This window comes from Setaria viridis, chromosome 7 (genome assembly GCF_005286985.2).
Source record: "Setaria viridis chromosome 7, Setaria_viridis_v4.0, whole genome shotgun sequence".
In the NCBI taxonomy this organism is placed as follows: Eukaryota; Viridiplantae; Streptophyta; class Magnoliopsida; order Poales; family Poaceae; genus Setaria; species Setaria viridis.
In genome coordinates, this window is record NC_048269.2 from 26,380,438 (window position 1) to 26,394,751 (window position 14,314).

Below are 14,314 nucleotides of genomic sequence, written 5' to 3' on the forward strand. Positions count from 1 at the left end.
GACGTCACCGCGAGTGGTCAGCGTTTTTTCTTTTCTTTTTCAGAACATGGTGAAGCTGGTGTTATGTTATTGTTACCGTTCAGGTCAGAGGACATCAAGTGATGATGATCTCAGTGGAGAAGGCTGTCAGGCATGGCTCTCTGATGCTATCCTTTAAAAATGCAGGACGTTGCCACATCTTGAAGCCTATTGACAAATTGAATACTGACCGGATAGGACTTGGGAACGTGATTTTATAATGATGCCTCCCAGCACAAACAGGATCATGGCACCGTTCTGCATGAACTATAGCATTGCACCATTCTCCTCTTTGCCACTCCGTCAACTGCTCAACTCTTCGCATGACAGAGAATATGGCATTAGAATAGACTCAAGAGCTGCTAACCAGCACTCCTATTTTCAAGTAACTGTTACTGAGATCTGACTCCGAGACTTCCTTCTCACCGGAATCAAATTCAAAGGTCTGGCTCTGGCTCTCGCTTTGCTCCTCCAATGGACGAAACAAAATTGATCCTACGACGACAGCATGTCGCCTCTAGCCTTAACCTAGACTAGACTCACGTGGCCTTCTTTGTCCCGATCGTGAACAATGCTCGTGGATGAATGACATGCAACCTTTCTGTCACTCCTACTCCACAACTGGAGCCATCCTGAGCTGCGTAGCATGATGGATAGTTCTAATCAAATGAGCCCAAACTAGAATATACATGGGTCTTTGTCTTTTGGTCTTTTTGTCTTTTTTTATGCAACGAAATAAGTCATTAGGGTCTGATGTTGCTCGATGAAAGTCTTGGAAATTTTGTATTGACTTGATTTTGAGGTCTATTCAACTGTAAATTGACTGTGGTGGAAATAGCGAGTACCAATTTAGCGCTGCCCCTTCGCAAGCTATGATTAGGGATTTGGCTAAAACCACATCATCTCCTCTAGCAGATGCTACTGCAGCTTCGTGGCTCATGAGGAACCGGCGAGGGTCATTTTGCCACTGAATTTTGGCAGTGTGACCGCCTTGTAGGTTGTAGGCTATAGGGCCGTTTGCAAGCCCAAAAATAATGGAGAGTTTTTACCAACTGTTACATAAGCATTTGTCATCGTTGGGGCGTTGTGCCCAGCAAAGTTGGGATTTGCATGCGGGATAGGTGTGTCATTCATAACATGCTGCTGTCTCGAAAGTGGTGGTTGTGGTGGCATGGTTTGCAAGTATTGTAGCTCATCCAATTCCTCTTGCAATTTTACCAGCTGTTTTTTTTTTCACTATCTTGCTGGCCGCTAGCCGTTGTGCTTCCAACTCTTGAGCAAATCTTTCCTTTTCTTTTTTCAGTGTTTTGAGCTGCTTTAATACCGAGGCTAATTCTTTTTCTGCCTCCCCAAGTAAATCGTTTCTTGTGCTTGTTTCTGGTTGTGCTTGGTTTAAAATCTCCACCTCAACTATTTTTTTTCTCACTTCTTATTCTTAAACTAGTCTTGATTCTTTTTAATTTCTCTAGGGTGTCTATGCTGTCTTGATCAATAGGAATACGCCCTCTCTCTTGCTCTCTTTCATCCTCGGTGGTTTCATGCGATGCAGTCTTTTTCTTCTTTGGTGGTGGCATCATGGGTTATTTTGTAGCTGAGAACACGGTGAGCACCCTGTTGGTCTCAAAAGAATTCGACACCAACAAATGTGTTAATGGAAAGAGATAGCACTTGTAAGTTCTAAAAAACAATGAGTCTCCCTTTACAACGGGGTAGGGCTTCCCTTTTATAGTGACTCGTGAGCCACTTTACGTTCCGGAAATGTCCCTTCTCAACTATTACATTCCTAGAATATGCCATACATAAAAGTTATTTGGGTAACATGTACAAATTGAATTCCTCCATGTGGTCACGCTTCTCACGCCCTCGTGTAGTCACGCTTCTCACGCCCTCGTGTAGTTACGCTTCTCACGCTTCCATCTTTTCAACCTCGGGACTTCACCTTTGTGCCGGAGAAAAATGCCCAACCTCATGGCATTCGGTCCGTCATGTTGCTTCCATGAGCCTGCAACCTCGCGACGTCTCCCTTCAGGGTCTCCCCCTGAGTAAAGAGTAAAATAGGTGAAAGCCCGGTGTTCAAGATTGACTTCGAACATTCGAGGGTTAGTTCAATTGGAGTTTAGTTATCAACCAATAATTGTGAGTTTCGAATCCTCAAAGCAACAAGGAATATGCGAGGGTACGAGTTTTATTACTAGGATAACTTCCATGAGTTTTGTTTCTCGATCCAGAACTTACGAGGTTAAAGGGTTTTTGTCTACGAACGGCGCTCGAGGCCCAACATTCACCTCCTTAGCTGGTGCTTAGCTTAACCATACCATTCAGGAGGCACCCTGACACAGTGGTTAACTGTCATGGAACCGTGGTCGAATTGATGAGGTTTCTGAGCTGAATCTCAGTCCTAGATTAGTGTTCATGGAGGGGGAGCAGGCCAGGAGGGTCAGGCACTCAGGTTACAGGCCTCAACGGGTCACTGGAGGCTGGAGCGATGTGTGGCCGAACAGACGAACAGCGGCAAGTGGAGCTCCGTCTCCTGGTCGAAACCTACTGTGGTAAAAGGGCAGAGGCCTGAAATGAACAGTGGGGGCACGTAGAATTGATGATTGAAGCAGGGAGCCAGTGAAAAAAGCATGGCCAGGCCTGGGATCAATGCCCTATCTATCTCTGGCGCAGTGGTTGCATGGAGTTAAAGGCATGGCCGGTTTCTCTGAGAAAGCCCAGAGCCCAGCGGCTGAAGAAAGCTGAACAGCTGCAAGAGGTGCAGCGGCGTGATCGGCTGATCGCCTCGCAGGAGGCAGGAGTTGGCGCCGAGATCTTGTCACACCATTGCATTGCTTCTCTGACGCTTTGCTCCATCAGATTTGTCTCGGTTCCCGCAAAGATTTGGAGCAGCGGTCCACTCTTAGCAGCGGTATCACTCACTCATGAAAGTCAGAAGCGCAACCGCAAGAGTGCAAGAGTAGAGCGTCGACAGAAAATAGGAACGACGAGAGAAATCCGCACCGGCCTCTGATTACTTCTTCAAGACTTGAATACTTGACACTTTAGAGACTAAATCGGTCTCAAGGGTAGTTTCACGTACAAGAAATTATGTATTGAGATTGACCTTGATCATTGGCATCCTTGAATCTGTGGCCACTGGCCTGGTTGTGGTGTAAATTTCCTCACCGTTATCGCCGAAGTCAAGAGATATCTTCACCATTTCTGCGCTTCGAATTCCAGTAGTGCAGCGAAATTTTAAAAAAAATCACACAGAACAGTTCTGTGCCGGCCCCACTTACATTTGAAGACAGAGAATGCTGACGGGGCAGTAAAAGGCCGCTGCCGGCCGCCGTGTCCGTGTGCCCGTGTTACCTAGGCAACACTTTGTACAGTATTCCTATCCCTACGACAGTAGCTGCAGCGATTAGTAGGGTGACAAGCACAGTACTAAGCACATTGATCATTGACAAAAAAAGCTACATCTGCATATCTGCCTCCCGTACACGTCCACGTACAGGCCCACTGTTCCAGCCTCGCCCCGTCTCACGCAGTCACGCTTCATGTCGCGTGCGTACTTGGTCTAGGAGACTTGTATTACTACCGACACTGTCCAGTGGCCACTACTACGTACGTTGGAGCTGTAGCTCTGTACTGGGAGTAGCAGCAGCAAATGTTTGACGCAACAGGCCAGTGCGATTTTACTGCGGGGTTGGGGACTGGGCAATCCGGCGACGCGACCCGCGCCCCTGACTTCCCGGACCCAATTCACCCCCCGCCTTCACCCCCACTCCCCCCGTGGGGTACATTGCCAACGAAACGGTGGACTGTCTCTTTACTGGCAGGGAAAATCCTTTCACTGTTCCCCGAGAGCACGGTGCACGGGGCCAGCAGACTCAGCGGCTCAGCGCACGGCATGGCTACAGCGACGGGGATCCGCGGCGTGCGCCCCAGCCGGCCGGCACGCGCCGGCCACCCTACCACCTGGTTTGGTTGATCCGGGCTGGCAGAAGCAGGCAGCATATGCTGAGCGGGACAAGGAATGAAGGAAGCGTCAATGCGCCGCGCGGCTGGCCTGGCCCGAGAAAGCGAGAGAGAACCCCACACCGGCGCACCCGATCCACCACCACTCGCCCGAGCTCGGCTCCGATCCGGCGACCCCAACCAAACCATTCGCCGGCGCCCACTCCTCCACCTCGCGGCCGCTGAGGGGTCGGTCCCCGGTGGCCTGCTCTGCTCTCGTGCGGCCTGTCTGCCTGTCCGCCCCGCGCGGTCCAGTAGGCAGTAGCGAGGGGAGGGGATCGTCGCGTTCCCGCAGCCCTGAGCGTTGGACTTTTCCGCTGCTCGCCTGCTCCACCGCTCCGCACCACGGCGCACGCCCTCCGCGCCCCCAGCACCCCCACACTCCCGCCACAGCTGCAGCTGCTACAGTGATACTACTAGGCAACAAAAAACTGTGCGGTGCCACGACAAGCCCCCGAAAAAGAAATGCGCAAGCAAATAAAAGAGAAGATTCTGACCTCCCCCGATCTCCCCGCCGCCGTCGTCGCTTCTCACTCCTCTCCCCATCTCAAGTCCCAAGTCGCCTTCTCCCTCTCCACCTCCTGCTTCCACGTTTTACCTCCCCGCCCGTCGGTCCGCTCGCGCGCGTGACCGTATCATTGCGCCATCAGCCTCAGCCAGCCATCGCCCTCGCCCCCGCGCCGCGCCGGACGACCAGACCGGACCGTACCAAACGCCACCGAACGCCATTAATGGGGGGCAAGTACGAGTAGCAAGGAGGGAGGGTATAGTGGACCGTATACACTGCCTGCTCCACTCCACTCGAGAGGGCTGCGTCCGTCGTACTTGTACCGTTCGCGCACCAGCAGCCTCCAGCCATGGGGTGCAAGGGGTCCAAGCTCGACGACCAGGAGGCCGTCGCGCTGTGCCGCGGCCGCGCGGTGCTGCTCGCCGCGGCCGTGCGCCACCGCTACGCGCTCGCCGAGGCGCACGCCGCGCTCGCGGACTCCGTCGAGTCCGTCGCGGCGCCGCTGCACCGCCTCCTCCGCCTGCAGGCGGAGCCGCCGGGGCTCGCGCTGCCCTCCGAGCGCAAGGGCGGCGGCGCGGCCCGGCTGCCGCGGCCCTTCGACCCGCCAGCGCAGGCTCCGCGCGGCCAGCCCTCGCACCTCCACTTCGGCGCGCCGTCCGGATCCGAGCCGGCGTCGCCGGCCGACTCGCCTCCCCGCGGCGTCCCCGAGCAGCTGCCGCAGCCGCAGTACCCTTCTTACGGGTACGGGTACGCCCCGCAGCCGGCGTACGCGTTCCCGGCGCCCCCGGGCTCGCTCCAGTTCTACTACGCGCGCAGCCGACCGCCCCCGGCGTCCGTCGCCGTGACGCAGCGCGCGCCTCTACCGCCGGAGCGCGTGCGCTTCGGCTCCTTCGACGCTGCGGGCGGCTACCAACAGCACTACGCCTACGGCGCCCAGAATCCCCTGCCCGTGGCCACCCCACCGCAGCGGCCGCCGCCAGCGACTGCGCCACCTTCGCCGCCGAAGGCGAGCTCGTGGGACTTTCTGAACGTGTTCGAGAACTACGACTCGTACGGGTATGACAGCTACTACGACTACGATTCCGCCGCGCCTGCTACCGCGGCAGCGGCGCCGTACACGCCGAGCCGGAGCTCGCGGGAGGTGCGCGAGGAGGAGGGCATCCCGGACCTGGAGGACGACGAGGAGGAAGACAGTGTGGTCGTGAAGGAAGTTGCCGGTGAGTACCCGGGACCTGGTTGTGGCGGTGCCCGCAGCCGGCGCAGCTCGCTCGGCGGTGCGAGCAGCATTGCTGAACTCGACGAGCCGGGGAATGTCATGGCCCATAATGACGTAATCGGCGAGGTACGGCGAAGGCCACTAGCACATGGAAATGTGTTCGTGCACGCGCCAGCCCCTCCGGCGCGGAGGGTCGCCGAGAATGGTAATGTTGCCGGTGAAATCAAGGCACAGCTTGTCCGCACGGCAGAGGCGGCACGGCAACTCGCGCCCTTGCTCGAAGTCGGAAGGCCAAGCTACCAAGGACGCAGCTCAGTCTACCACTGTAAGCTACAATCTTTACTTCCTGTTCAATTTAGCTCGCTTTATCACTAATTCCCTATATCTCACTGGCTCATTAATACTTTGATCAGCTTCATCAAAGATGATATCAGCTATCTCCGTCTCTCGTTTGGGGTGCAAAGATATGGACCTTTTGGACGTTGGAGTTGTAGGTAAGGTGGTGGACTCACGGAGCCTATCCTCGGCACTTGAGAAGCTCTATTTCTGGGAAACGAAGCTGTACGGTGAGGTCAAGGTATGCCCTGATAAAGAACTCGCCTTGTTATCGGTGATTCATGGAAATGTGCAATGGAAATTAAATGATAATATTGTATGGCATGCTGCAATTTTTGCTGCTCAGGCAGTACAATTTTAGTTCCATGTTACTATGTTAGTCTGAATCTGCATTTAAACTGTGGCCTTGTGCAGTTGTGCTTGAACCAAGAGTAACTTCAACTAAACTAAACTAAGGGTGCTTGGTCACCAACAGTCTTGGTATTTCTAAGGAAGCTTGATCTTATTTTTACTTATCAAACACAATTTTTAATTTCATACTTCTAGGAAAGTCAAATGGCTGCTAAATCTCAAAACTGGAACCTTTCCTTTAATTTTAATATATAACCAGTCTCCCCTTTTCTCTCAAAAACAATTTTTGCAACCTGATGTGCATCTAGTTGAAGTGCTAATTGATTGGTTTTACTACTTGAGCCCTGTGCTAGTGTGCACTTCAGGTCCTAGGCAAGTGGGCATGATAACCAATAGTCCAATTAGGATAATACCATGGAAAGTGGCTTTCTGGAAGCCTAACGGCCAGATTTGGGAGAACTTGTCTCACTAGAGTTTTAAAATTTTCTTCTGATCTGGTAGTAGTGGAGTTTCATTGGGCCAGCTAGTGGAACATGGGAGAATAAGTGGATATACTTTGAGATTCTATTTGCTTCCAGTCATGTGTGTCACAGTAAATACAACATTTTTTTTAAGACTACAACCATCTTCGTTGGATTGGATATGCCACATTATGGAACAAGTTCTTAACATTTATTTCATGATTTGATAGCGTTATAGTTCAGTAGATTATGTCCATGCATATTTTCACCCTTGCCAATCCTGTTTACACGGTATTTTTCTCTCGGTTGCTGTATTTCTCGTGCAGGCTGAGGAGAAAATGCGCTTACTTATTGCCAAGAACTCTAAGCGATTGAAATTATTGGATCAAAAAGGTGCTGAACCTCAAAAGATCGACGCAACTCGAAATTTGCTGAGGAAGCTTTCGACAAGGATAAGAATAGCTGTGCGTGTTATTGCTAAGATTTCAAGAAAGATAAACAAATTAAGGGATGAGGAATTGTGGCCGCAAGTTAATGCCTTAATCCAAGGGTATGTCCATCTTTTAACTCAAGGAGTGTTGCTCAATATTTGTCTTGGGCCTTTCTAGTTTGTAGTTAAACAGATGTCCTAATCAGGGTAGTGCAGACATCCCAAATGCAATTTTCACATAATAAATTATGAGCTGAAGTGTGCGTACATGCTGACTGAATGGATTTAGGGGGACTAGAAAACATGCATATATAGGATTGCCAGAGAGTCTTCCTTTACTTCATTGTGTTATATGGTGAACCTTGAACTATGCTAAGTAATTACTTTTCCATTTGATTGTCCCTTTCTCTTTTTCATTGTTGGGTCCTTCCTGAACAAATTGACGACTCGTTTCCAGGTTTGTATTAATGTGGCAAGATAAACTAGACTCCTACCACAGTCAGTGTCAAGTGATATCAGAAGCCAAAAACTTGACTTCGATTGTGTCAGGTGCAAATGGCCAGGATTTGGCAATAGAGCTTGAAGTAGAGCTGATTAAATGGATCATCAGTTTTTCCTCTTGGGTGAATGCACAAAGGAACTTTGTAAAAGCACTGAATGGATGGTTAGCGCTCTGTCTTAACTACGAGCCTGAGGACAATGATACTGGAGTTCCATCTTATTCACCAGGAAGCATAGGTGCACCTTTGGTTTTTGTTATCTGCAACAAATGGTCTCAGGCTATGAATCGGATTTCTGAGAAGGATGTGGTTAACGCCATGCAAGCTCTTGTGTCTAGTGTGCGACACCTATGGGAGCAGCAGCATCTTGAGCAAAGCGAACAAACAATCGCAACTCGAGAAAGGGAAAAATGGCTCAAGATTTTGGAGAGGAAGACGCAGGAGATTAACAAGGAGGCCGAGGAACTAAACAAGAAACTGGCGCTAGTACCAAGCCGGCAGAGACTGCATGTGCCTCGGACCGTACAGTTGTATGAGGCCCATTGTGTTGAGGCAAGTAACTTGCACGTAAATCTGAGGCTGGTTCTTGAAGCTTTAGAGAACTTTGCTGCCAATTCGCTGCAAGCTTTGCAGGAGGTATCGAAATGTGGTGAAGGGGCAAGGTTGCCAAGAGAAAATGTGAGGAGAGAGCAGCGTAGCTCGAATAGAAGTTCAAACTACAAAAGCAGCTCGTAAGATTTCAATCATCTCCTGGCTGGGTGGTATGAAAAATATAAGATGCAGAGGTGGGTGTAATGGTGGCTCCTTTGGGTATGATGGCTTCCTGTGCAGAAGAAACAGGGATCGGGTTTTGTGCCACTGAAAAAAAAAACAACTTGAATGGGGTTTTGTGCCGTTGAAACTCTGTCACTCGAGAAGTTTGGGCTAATGATAGCAGCGGGTTTAATGTTGTGGCAAAGGATAACATATCCTAACGGAAGATCATTTTGTGCACAGTGCTCAGGTAAATGGTCTGCCTTGGTTGAGGGAAGTGTATATATCCCTTTGTCAGCACCAAGGTTACCAGTCGTGAAGAGAGTGGAAATAATCCCTAGATGCAGCTGTTACCCAAGTGGCTGATTCGTACAAGGGCTCCCCAAAAACAGACCCGTTGAATGTTGGTGACAGGTATATGTAAAGTGGCTGGATGTAAAATCAGTCAAATGTGCATTCAGGAACGATCTTTTGATGTATGTATAAAATTGTACATATCGTATGGCGTCTTTGCAATCATCTCTGCCTGACTCTTGCATGCTGGTATTGGTAGTCTCTTGCAGATTGCATTTTAACCTTTTCCTGCACTAGACAGTGCTAACTGCAAACAAAACAGAACACCAAAATGAACCATATAGGTGACGAGGTGATCCCATCGATCGGGGATGAGATGCCAACTGAATTGATTAATAGTTGTACGCGCTCAAAGTCAAAACCATCTAAGATCTGCAGCTAGAGGTGTAATCCTGGACTAACATTGTGCATCAATTATGGAGAACCATGTGGCGATCTCAAAACATACCTCCTAAATGTTGGCCAGCTCTCTGTTGATTCCTCGCCCTGGACGTCACCTACACCGTGCTCCAACCCCCAAGCACCGAAGCCATCAGCACGCCGGTGGCAGTGGCAGATGCGTCGGCACGGGCTGAGGTGAGGGCGTCGCAGTGTCATGCCGTAATTCCCCACGGGCGGATTAGGCGCTTCCGCACTTGGATTTTTTTTTTTTGTGGGGGGGGGGGGGGGGGGGGGGGGGGGGGGGGGGGGGGGGGGGGGTCGTCTATGCGAGAAGGAGCGTACGAAGAAAGGATCCTGGGTAATCATCGAACCTTCGTTTGATCGTTTCCCTTTTTTTTTTTGTTGGTTTCCTTGCTTTTATGGGATCGGCGGAGGACGCTGGAAGAACTTAACAAGCTGGGAACTGACCGACAGGAGAAGATATATATAAGATCAACCATTCGATTTCTAGTCCATCTCAAAGTAAGATATCGAACAAGCCCAACTCGATCGAGGTGAGCATGGCCGCCATGCTACAGAGCCCTCGGCTGTGCGGGTGGAGGGCTTCAGGGTTTACCTACCGTTCCTCAGCGATCTGCAACAAGACCGATGGGAGGACGAAGAACACCCGGATCACCGACGAAGGCCTCATCTCTCGCCATAGCAACAAGGGCATCGAGGATCGTCTGGGCCGTCCGTGACGCATCCGCGGCGTCTCGCGCCGCTGCGGCGGCCGTAAACTCACAGCGCGCCGAGGCCGACGCCGCTTGCGCCGCCCACTTCCTGGCAGGAGCTGCCTGGTCCAGGCAGCGCACCCAGCAGGCGTCGGATTTCGGAGACATGGGGCTAGATGCGCTGCCTTTTTGGAGCTGCTCGGAAACACGATCTAACTCGACATGCTACAACTTTCTTTTCTGATGAAAAGACCTCGATAGGTTAGGCTACTCTTCATGCCAGCGCACTGCAAACCTTCCCTGTCTACTTAGCTGCGGCACGGGATCTCTGGGTAAACTGATCCGGAGATGGCTACCTGCGCGTTCCGGCAGCGGGCGACTGTTTGCTGCCCCACCTGGCCCCGTGATGATGTTCATGGAGTCGACGTGGATGTCCGTGCAGCTGTCGCCGTCGCTGCAGTCGAACGCCACGGCGGTTGTCCGGCTCGAAGTCCCCTTCAGATTGCTGTACGTTACGTTGCTGATCGCCACGGCCCGCTGCAAACCCACGACATCCGCAGGCATCAGTTGCTTTTAAGCTAGCAGTGTGGTGTGTGGTAGACAAGTAGAGTGTATCCGTACGGCGACAGAGCGGTCTCGGTAGAATTGGTTGATGAGCACGGGGTTGTCCACGTTGTCGAACTCTATGTTGGTGAATGAGATGGATTTTGCGTACCCTTGTCCACCCTATGAAGCAAGAAATGAAAAGAAAAACAACAAACACAGCCTTGACATAATGCCCACAAATTTAAGTGTTGGGTTGTTTACAAGAAAAGAAATTCACGGTTTTCGGTTTACCTCCCATGTCTTGATCCTGGCTCCGTTCATGGTATTGATGAAGTGAACATTCTTCACGTCGATGAACTCCACGGCGGCCGTATCACCATTCTTGCCCAGACTCCCAATACTGCCCAACACGAAAACCATAGGTGCTAGCTGGGTGAAGATATATACATATCATGTGTTAGAACACGCAGTACGGTATTGTCCTTCCAGTAGTCCCATCACATCGATCGGTTACCTTACTCCGTGGCCAGGCCCGCACTCGATGCCGTCGGCGGTGACGAAGCGGCTCCCGGAGCTCATGGAGATGCAGTCGTCGCCGGTGCAGATCCTGGAGTTGGTGACCTGCACATTCTGGCTCTGCTCGATGTGGACGCCGTCCGTGTTCGGGCTGCTCCCCGGCGCGGTGATGTTGAGCCCCCACACGTTGACGCCGCTGCTCTCAAGGATGGCGATGTGCATCTGCGGGCTGTCCTTGCTGCTCAACTGGCTCACCTCCAGGTTGTTGCACTTCACCAGCTTCAACGCCTGATGCAGGGAGGCATTCACACCTCGGTATTCAAGTTTCAACGAGAGACAGGGAAAAGAAAATGAAGATTTGAACGACATTACATTACATACCGTCGGTGCAGATTGAACGCAATCCTGTGGAAGTGGGGGGAGAAAATGAGACAGAAAAATTAGGTGCTTGAATTGGTAGATGTTTTTGCTTGTAGAAAAGCATGTAAAGCGTGATGGCACTCACGACATCGCCGCATCTCCTGAGTCCTGATCCACCAGCTTTGGCCGTTGCCGTCGAGCATGCCGTTGCCGGTCACCCTGAGCCACGCGACTGAACATCAGCCAGTAGTTGTTTCTAACACTGGTCCATGTGTTCGCCGCCGTCGATGGTGGCGCCACAATGTTGCCCTGGATCTGTGCCAACAGTAAGCCAGCATGTTTCAGTACAAAGTCAAACATTTTTTAATAAGTTTGACTGTTGATATCATTTATAGTCAACAGATGAGAAGTGTTTAGAAAACATTAAAAAAAATCTGCTTTGTCATGTTTCTGCCGCGCGCTTGTTGACCAGTTTTTAACAAGGTGTTGTCGAAGGGCACGTACCTGCACGGTGATTCTTTCGGAGGCGCATGGCCCCTGAAAGCTGACGGGGCCGACGAGGAATGATCTCTGCGGCGGCACGACCATCGACGCCGACGGGGCCTTGGCGCCGCACGCCGCGGTCCAGGCGGCCTCGAACGCCTTGAGAGATCGAAACCAGAGAGCAGAGACACACCACCGAAGCAAACGTGAGCACGTCCGGCCTGCGCCGTCGGACCAAGAAGATGACGCGCACGGGCACGCGCGCCTACGTACCTTGGTGTCGTCCGTGATGCCGTCGCCTCTCGCCCCGTGGTCCACGACATCGAAAACGAGCTCCCCGCCGGCGTTGTCGACGGCGCCACACCCGAGGGCGAGGCCAGCGAGCACGACGATGACAGTCCACATGATGCCGAGGGCGCCCTGTGAGCAGATTATGAACCGTCTACGGTTTTAAGGAAGCATGAGCACGTATATATAACAGTCCATGCTACAGTGGCAAATGTTATAAACCAGACATCATGGAATATATATTTTAGAAGAGTTTTAGTTGGGGATAAATTGGCTGCTTGGTATAACCTTGTAGCTAAAATAGCTTCCTACCATCTTTCTGACAGAAGGGATAATTTTACCTGGGATTTGCATAGACATGGTAATTTTACTAGTAAGCTCTAGGTATCAATATCTCATAATCCAGGATACGCCTTTTATTAATAAATTTATATGGAAGCTAGCTTCTAAAAATAAAAATGTTCTTTGGTACCTTTAACGAGGCGTTATTTTCACGAAGGATAACCTAGCGAAGAGGAACTAGTCTGGGAGCAAAAAATGTTGCTTCTGTGATCATAATGAAACAATTAGCCACCTCTTTTTTTATTGTCAACATGCTAAGACAATTTGGAGAGTTGTTAATATAGCTACTGGGTTAACCCCACCTAGGTCAATAAATCATATGCTGCGAAATTGGTTAACGAGCATAGAAAATAAGACAAGAAGGTTGATCTATGTGGGGGTTGCTACTCTTATGTGGGTGATTTGGTGTACTCATAATGATATAGTTTTTAGAAAAAAAAGGTTCACCTCTTTTATGCTGGTTGTATTAAGGGGAGCTTATTGGTTGCAGTTTTGGTCCCTATTGCAACGTGAAGATACTAGGGAAGTAGTCCGGGCGGCAAGCAAAGCGCTGGAAGTCATCGCTTTGGATATCTTCGTCAAAAACAGATGGAGAAGCAATAATAGACTATGCTTATGATTTCTCTTAAAATTGGTGAACTTTTATTTTTATGTTGGTGATCAGCTTTTGAAGCTAAATTTGCTGTAAGAACTAGACTAAGTGCGGTCGCAGAGGTCAGAAATAATTCCATGTTTTGAAAAAAAAGAGTACGCTCGTCCAAGTGGGCGATGAGAGGGAGCGATTCCTTTAAGCCTCGGTCATGTCGGAAATGTAGATCCTTATTACAAAATAGATGCATATCCTTACGATATATGTATGTATGCATGTTCATTGTTCAAGTCGGAAAATGTAGAGAGATCCTTCAACGAACAGATGTTTTCCCTTGCAGATAGAAGGGTGCACGTACTGATAGATTACTAGATGTGATTGGAAATTTAAATAAAGGCTGCTGCTCCATTTCTATCATTATTTTGTTTGAAAGGCTGCTGCATTTCTATCAATAGTGCATATATCTAGCTCATGCAGCCACTCGTGCGATTTCTCCTCAATTCTTTTGATTCCACCAGCGGCCTGGACGAAGATTGTCATTTCTCAGTCTAGATTTTTTGTTTCAGACAATTACTTTAATCGGATTTTCGGCACAAATAGTATTGATGGGCGGCACAAATAGTGAAATAGTCCTGATGGGCCGTTTTTCCGACCGGGCTCAAGCCTCGTATTCTTTTTAAATAAAAAAATAAAATAACCTTTTGGGGTCCAGTTTCCTGTCACCGAGCCCGGGACCTACAAGGATTATGAGCCGGGCCATGCTCAGGTCTGAATTCGGCCCAGAAACGCTGAAATTACACAGCCAGAGAACTGCCGGCCCCGCCCGGCCTGGCCCAGAAACTCCTTCCTAGGCCAAACCCATCATGTCACACTCCCGAACATCATCGCCGCATGCTACTACTCCGTACTGCTGCTACGGGTGAAAGTGAAACGAAGGCGAATGAGGGAGTTACTCACAAAGCCACAAGCACCGACGCCAATCTCCAATTCTGTTGACACTGCCAGCGCCGGGCACGGAGAAGCGGGCGGGGACCGGCCGAGTAGCGTTGAGCCGAGCGGATGACGAGGAAGAAACGCAGGGCCGGCTGGCTGCAGGGTGCCGTGCCGTCGTTCGCGGGGACGCACGTCCCTGTGCCGTGTGCAGCAGGCGTCCGGACTCTGCCACCCAAA

The 14,314-nt window shown here is 50.6% G+C and overlaps 2 protein-coding genes and 1 pseudogene across 2 annotated transcripts; 1 reads left to right on the forward strand and 2 right to left on the reverse strand.

Moving 5' to 3' along the window:
• The first annotated feature begins 4,515 nt into the window (after nucleotides 1–4,515).
• LOC117865500 (uncharacterized) lies at nucleotides 4,516–9,067 on the forward strand. Its single transcript, XM_034749722.2, has 4 exons — nucleotides 4,516–6,066; nucleotides 6,155–6,318; nucleotides 7,216–7,439; nucleotides 7,777–9,067. The coding sequence occupies exons 1-4, from the start codon at nucleotides 4,875–4,877 to the stop codon at nucleotides 8,552–8,554; spliced, it is 2,358 nt and encodes a 785-aa protein (XP_034605613.1). The 5' UTR covers nucleotides 4,516–4,874; the 3' UTR covers nucleotides 8,555–9,067.
• Nucleotides 9,068–9,697: 630 nt separating this feature from the next.
• LOC117864807 (probable polygalacturonase At3g15720) lies at nucleotides 9,698–11,779 on the reverse strand (annotated as a pseudogene).
• Nucleotides 11,584–12,330, reverse strand: LOC117864808 (probable polygalacturonase At1g80170). The gene is made up of 3 exons (XM_034748901.1): nucleotides 12,199–12,330; nucleotides 11,947–12,084; nucleotides 11,584–11,757 (listed from the first exon to the last, which is right to left on the reverse strand). The coding sequence occupies exons 1-3, from the start codon at nucleotides 12,328–12,330 to the stop codon at nucleotides 11,584–11,586; spliced, it is 444 nt and encodes a 147-aa protein (XP_034604792.1).
• Between the last annotated feature and the right edge of the window lie 1,984 nt (nucleotides 12,331–14,314).